At 52.5% G+C, this 6,708-nt stretch overlaps 1 protein-coding gene across 1 annotated transcript; it reads right to left on the bottom strand.

Moving 5' to 3' along the window:
• Window positions 1–660: 660 nt before the first annotated feature.
• Window positions 661–3,254, bottom strand: J4E86_007591 (uncharacterized protein; the record flags this gene model as incomplete). The annotated part of the gene is made up of 5 exons (XM_051448110.1): window positions 661–1,308; window positions 1,361–1,775; window positions 1,835–1,919; window positions 2,037–2,902; window positions 2,959–3,254. The coding sequence occupies 5 exons, from the start codon at window positions 3,252–3,254 to the stop codon at window positions 661–663; spliced, it is 2,310 nt and encodes a 769-aa protein (XP_051301048.1).
• Between the last annotated feature and the right edge of the window lie 3,454 nt (window positions 3,255–6,708).

The following is a 6,708-nucleotide window of genomic DNA, read 5'->3' as shown; positions in this document are numbered from 1 at the left end:
GTCTTACTGTAGCCTTCAATCTCGCCGTCCATGCCTTCTATTATCTGGCATAGCTCGGGCCATTTGGTCAGGTACTCGAGGTAGAAACCGATGTTGTATGTTTCTGTGAGGTGGTCGAGGTTGCATTGAGATACTCGAAGGAGATCGGTTGGGCGCATTGGCCGTACTGTCGCCATGGCGGGAGATGGGGCGTGGTTTGGCACGCAGCGACACGTCAGGGGTGGTGGTGGGGTTGTTGTTGATGTGAGGTGTTGGAGGGATGATGCATGGCGGCACTCCCGCGGCGAAGACTCGCTTACACTCGCTGGCCTGCTCTTGCGCAAATGCGCTCTATCACTTGCCCATGAATTTGATCTTGTTTGTGATGTATATTAAGAATTATGGACATATGAAAATTAACGCCGCTATCGATGCTATGCTTAAGTTACGTTTACAGAATGGGTATAGAGCAGATGAACAACAGCGCAGTACAGCCCGACCACCCGGTCTATATATCCTTCATCTTCTTTTTATATGCGACCGTCTCGTTCTCAGTCTCGACAATCTTCATGACGTATTTCTCTCAGTATATTCTTGTTGCGCCATCTCTTATCTCCATGCGAACCGGTGTTGCCGTTCCCAACGCTGCCTCTTCCTCTTCCTGAAAGGGAATCAGCAGTGCTAGATGCGGAAAGAATCAACACTAGCCTGTGCCCCGTTGACGTAGTCTTTGACCGACGACGCGCCTGATCGGATTCCACGCTGATCATAAGTCATTGGGCTTTGCGCTCGCGTCGGAGTCGAAGGGTTGCGCAAGTTGTCGTAGTGACGGGATACGCCATTGCCGTTCGCATAAGGAGACGCTCCGCGTGAGGGGGTACGCTGGCTACTGGTATCGTTGCCATACTCATCGAATCGAGGAGTCTGGTAGGGTCGCCTTTCTCCCGTTAAACTGTTGCCGCGGATGTCGTTCGGGATGGGCGGTGCTTGGCGGAATCTGCGATGCGGTGCAGAGTGCTCCTTCTCGTCAACGAGCACCACCATCCAGACGCCCACAGACCCGTTCTGTCCGAGCAGAGGGGTGCAGTGTATCCACCTGGGTCGGCCCTCTTCGTAAGAGTCTTCGAGGTCTGATACGGCGTGCGGCAGCCAGCGGATCTTCGCTGTGACACCACGAGACCCATCTGCAAGCGCGTCGCTGAGGGAGTCTCGGACCCGGTTACTTCCGCCGATGCGATCGAGGAAACGCGACTGGAGAATGCCGGGGACACGGAGAGATGGAGATGTGAAGAGAATACGCAGGGAAGGCGCCGGGCGCACAACGAGGTACTAAATTTTGTCAGTCTCCAAGCATCGTTACCTAGAAACGGCAGCCACTTACGTGTTTGTATGGGCCAGACAGCCTGCCGTCTGCCTTGTTGATCGCTGGCTTCTCCGCCCTGTCAACGTCAAAGGTCGATTGGTCCTGGATAAGCAGTCTGGGTTTGTGCTGCATGCTCGCATCGTCCTGTTCTTCAAGATGCTCCCTATGCATGTTGCCGCCGTACTTGCGCACCGTGTCCAACTCGGTGTTATTGAACATCTCACTGAGCGCCTGGAATTCATCTTTCTGAGGCTCCTTCTCTTTCTGGCCCTCCTCCTCATCGAGCATGCGCCGGAAAGCCTCAAGATCGGTGCTGTCCTTTACGAGACCAGAAATGTCGATTTGCGCGCCAATAAAGTATCGTAGAGTTCCCCGCGAATCAAGAAGAGGCGCAATCATCAAAAGGTTCATAAATGGCGATCCATCACGGCGACTGTGTTGAAGTCAACAAATGCTCACCAATGAAATTACAAGAGTGACCTCGGCACTTACTAGTTCAGGAACACCTCGCTGTGGTCTTTGCCTTCGCGGGCCGCTGTGCCAAAGCGCTCAACACTGGCCCGATTCGTCTTCGGGCCTTGGAGAAAGCGACAGTTGCGACCGATGGCATACCCAACGCCGTACTGAGTCGTGCGGTGAAATTCTAGTTTCACGTTAACCAACGGTCAGTTTGAAGGCGCAACGGTAAACTAACCTTCCGACGCAAAGATGATCGGGTTATCAGTCCTAGATGGGTCTGTCAGGCAGAAGACTTCGGCCAGACCCTCGCTAGCCTCACGAAGCATCGGAGGTAAATTTCCTGTTACGCGTTTCGCAATGCTCACGCTAACCACTTGAATGAAGACGTGGGTGATGAAAGCCGGAAGATCGTCACGGACCAGGACGTCAAAGGCCCGATTGGCCTTTTCCTCCAACACTGCGTTCATGGTCGTCCGCGCTGGAGTCTCGGTGAAGTCCAAGCCCTGAATGGGTTCCAGGGCTTCTGCGACGGCATTGGCATAGCTGATGGCTCGTAGCGCTTTCAGTGCGTCGAGGTAGTAGATTAGAGTAGGAAGCGAGTTGGGTCGGGCGATGCTCAGGAATGACGTAAATCGGAGTAGCGATGCAGTATCGGCGAAGATGGCCTTCAGGTGGTCTCTGGAGAAGAGTTGCTCGGATCTGGTCTCGAGAGAATATTGTGATCGTGAGTTCTCGATAGGTCCGCAGACAAGATCGAATGACTGGGGGTCATCTTCCAGTAATGGCGATAGCCGGTCTCCGTCCTCGATGATATCTGCTTTTTGCTGGAGAGGACCCAGTTGTCGCGTTGCGAAAGACGGGGCGGTGGACTCATATGATATGACTGAGTCGGCTGAGCTTCGTATCGTGGTCGGCTGTTCGTTCATGGGGATTCGTGAGGACAGTATGTTTTGTGGCACGGCACTAGATGTGCGTGACATACTTCGGGTACGCGTCTGTTGCATGTCTGGTGTTACACGTCCGTTGTTAGGCGAAGATGGCTCTGCACTCAGTCGCCGTTGCAATGATATGCGCTTCTTGTTGGCCTGAGGAGTGCTGGAACTGTTTGGTGATGAGTAAAAGGAAGGAAGGAACGAGGGGGGAGAAGAGGGGAGTACCTGGTGCGGGAAGGGATATGGATATCCTTTCTTGTAAAGTCTATCTGTGGAGCGGGAGCAGTATCGTCATCCGAAAGCCAACTTTCTCTTCGTTCGGGATCAGCCGGTCTAGTGACGGGTGAAAGAGGGGCACTCCTTGCATTTGAATCAGAAGCATCTTGCATGGTTGCAAAGTCCAGGACCAGTGGTTCATTAAACGCACCGCCACTGCCGTTGGTGACATTGGGGTGGGCATCCGTATCGGGTGCCATGACGCTATCGACATACGCTGGGGCCAACTCGGTTGAGCTCCCCATTTTGGCTGAATTGATAGTGGTATTCGACGTCCTGGCAGGATCAGTAGGCCGTTTAGACGAGAACACTCCGTGAGCTGATCGCATCTTGTTCTTAAACAGGGCCATTGTATTCGTGGAACGCTACCACGTTGCGGCCGTCAAAAAAGCAAATGGGACAAGTGGGAAAGTTTGATAACTGGGGGCGGCACAGCGTGTTGGGGAAGGGGAGCTGTAGATCGATGACGAAGAGAGAATTTCTGTAGGGTAAACATACCGGAGAAGCCAAAAACCGCTGACACGTTATAGGTCCCTTGTCGCTGGATACTTAGGTACTAGTCGGTCGCCTGGCGTGCCTGGCTGGTGGTGCTACGACGTCGACTCGCCGGCGTCCCCTTTGGGCACAACAAAGATCGCTTTAGTCTGGTAGGCTAATGTTCCGGCCGCAAGGATGCCGATTGCGCCGATAGTGTGGGCTAATGCAAGGCACAATGAGATGTCGGCGATCGTGAGATTTGCCTCCCGCGGCAGATGATCGAAGGATTGAGGCTTAACGAGCTCAAATAGGGATGCTTCCTAAGACAGGGGTTCCGGGTGCTATCGATAATATGCCGGCTATCGGCGCTGTAAGCTGAGATCTACGATGGAATACTTCACGATGCTGACAGGTCTAACAATTCGATGTTGTCGCAGTCGAAACAAAGCTGGGGGTTGGGCGTCGCATAACCAACCCCCCGCATCAGCCACGAGTACATTTTTGTGCACCTTGCGGCATACCTTACATCGACGCCTGATCCCTGTGCAAATCTGCAGACCGCCATGGCTAAAGAAACTGCAATCGTGATGTGTTCCTGTGTGTGGTCGGTCTTCGCATCCGACACGTTGAATTGTCATAATCCTGGACACGTCCGTTGGAGGAACACCAGGGTTTGGATCTAGCTGTCTGCAGCCGTGATCTGTGCAGACAAAGGTTTGCAGCCGCCCGTGCTTCGTATACAACAACCTCGGGGTAGATAACCAGCCTAAGGGATGCTCTTCCGACTGCCCTGGTCTTCCTCTTCAGCTGTCAGTTGTCAACTTGACGCGCCTCCCGCAAACTTTGCGCTAGAGAAGACGGGACTGAATCCCCGGCTTACGACTATCTCCTAGACGAGGCCTCTCTCCAAATGCTCATAGCCGAACAAGGACTCCACTTGAGTGGTGTGGTGTCGCGTTCGGATTGTGGAGTTTTCTGACTCGACGTGGCAGACGCTTGCTGTTCATTACTCGCAGTTGCAGATCTCCGTTTAAGGAAGTCAGTCGCATTCAGTGGGTTTCTTGGAACAAGGGTGCGAAACTCCACTCCAGCAAAGGTTGCCCTGGTGTTGAACACCACGGCGATTCAGCGGCGTAATAACCTTCTCTGTTATCCGCTACTGCAACCGAGCCGACAACGTTACAGCATGACGTGTATGGACAGTGGACCCACGGTAGCTGTGGGTGGCCTCGACTCGACGTGTCGATGCAGGGTGTTAATGCCCGAAGGGAGTCGGTTGCTTTTGGCATATTGTCCGAACAGCTTTTTGTTCCTTTTTGCGGGCAGTGGAGACGTGCTGCGGTGTCCAGACGGCACGTGTCGTGGGGCGACGCTGTCGCATGCAATCTGAAATGTGGGCTGGAGCTGTGCAGACAACTTCGCGCGGGCAAGCGTCATGCGCTCATGGTCGACAGTACATGCTAATGTTCACTAGATTCACAATGAACCTTGGAAGCCGATGGTTTCCCCTGCACCACGTGAGTAGCCAATCAACGGCCAACCCCGCCGAAATGCAGGCCAACGAAGAGTTGCGCCTAGATCCGAAATCTAGATGCCCGCGCGTTTAGCTTTGTCGCGAAGAGAATCGATGAATTCCCCTGAATCTTGGGAAACTTGGGAAACCTTCGACAGCTCGGGTATACAGGGTGACGGGCTACCATCATTCGGCTGTGTCCTAGTCAGGTGTTGCGATTCCGTCATCTTAGTTCAGATCCCTAGATAGATGTCGGTAGCAGCCGATAAACCTTAGATCAAACCTTCAGTCCTGAACCCCAGGCCGCCACGTGCATTGGTCACTCTGTCACTCTGCCATTCCTACCAATCGCGACATTTGATTCCTCGTCTTGTCAGTCACAGCGTCATTGTACGTTTGCGGTAATATAAGAGAAGAATCCCACACATGGGCATCGTTGCGGCGTACCATCTACGCCTCTTTGCTACATGTGCGATCCCGATTAGCGATCTTCATTTGGATCAGCCACACGGTGTTAGCTTTGATTGTCTTCTGTCACTGTCAGGTAACGTTCACAGCATAGCCCAATGTTCCTCGGTTCTTATTCCCATGCATCCCGGTGAAGTGCCCGTCAACTTCAATTGGCGAAGAAGCCACCACTTCGGTCCTGCTATAAAGACAATATATTGCAAGATCTCGAATATATTGGTAGGTTTATGTCGTTGAACATAAAACAATCTTGATACCAAAGATAAACTGACGGTAGATTTGTGTCTCTTTGCACTGATCTCCCACTTCATTTGTCGATGATACATGTGATAACTTCGCGGTCTTGTGAAACACTATCTCTCCAGGCGCGCGCACATCCTGAAGGTCAAATGAAGGTGGAGCAAGCTGCAAGCTTTGAGTGAAGAGCCCGTCGGCGAAGGCAAGAACACGGATTCGGCGACTTCGCGGAGGGCCAAGGTGACTGTGGCGGGCTGTGGCACCGTTCGATAGTACAAGAGTTTTGCAAAAAGTCTTTCCACGGATCGTATTCTCCTCCTCCCTCGAGCACTTTGATGACACTGTGATTGTGAAATCGAGATATAGGCAAGATTTGATAACCTACTCCAATTACCTTTACAGTACACCAGTATATCGCCGGCTATGGAAGCTAAATGTTTAATGTTTTCCCTGGAACAAGATGCTCAGATCACTGCCCTGACGTGGTTCACTCGCTGGTTCCCCTGCCATGCCGCTCGATCGCAAGGGATACCCTGACACGTCCTGTTCCTAGTCTGACGGCCCCGTTTGCATCCGAGCAGCGTTCTATCGTGCTTGGCGGACATAGTACGTAAAATAGACATGATGGTTCCCTGTTGGCGCGACAGTTTCCCGTTATGGTGCTGGAACAAGCGTCATCGGAAATGGACGTGATGACGTTCACAGCGACGGTCGATATGTACGTTCCTGGAAGTTTTGATCCCAAGACCCCGTTCTCGGGGTATGCGAGATTGAGATAGACATGTAGGCCTACTGGATACCGTACCCGAACCGACACCATGGAGCCATTCAAGTGTCGGACGTTTAACAGGCACGGTATTATCCGTGACTTTGTGGAAACAAGAAAGATTGCTAATCTTGGAAGTGGTGCACTCCTGGTGCTTCTTGCATTCTGTCAGAGCGCGTATGTCCCAAAACGCCGAAGAAGAGATGAGAGTGAAGTATAATTCTAACAAGTCTATCTA

Source organism: Alternaria arbusti, assembly GCF_024043155.1.
Source record: "Alternaria arbusti strain BMP 1465 chromosome Unknown scaffold_10, whole genome shotgun sequence".
Taxonomy (NCBI): domain Eukaryota; kingdom Fungi; phylum Ascomycota; class Dothideomycetes; order Pleosporales; family Pleosporaceae; genus Alternaria; species Alternaria arbusti.
This window is presented reverse-complemented; position numbering and strand designations above follow the sequence as displayed.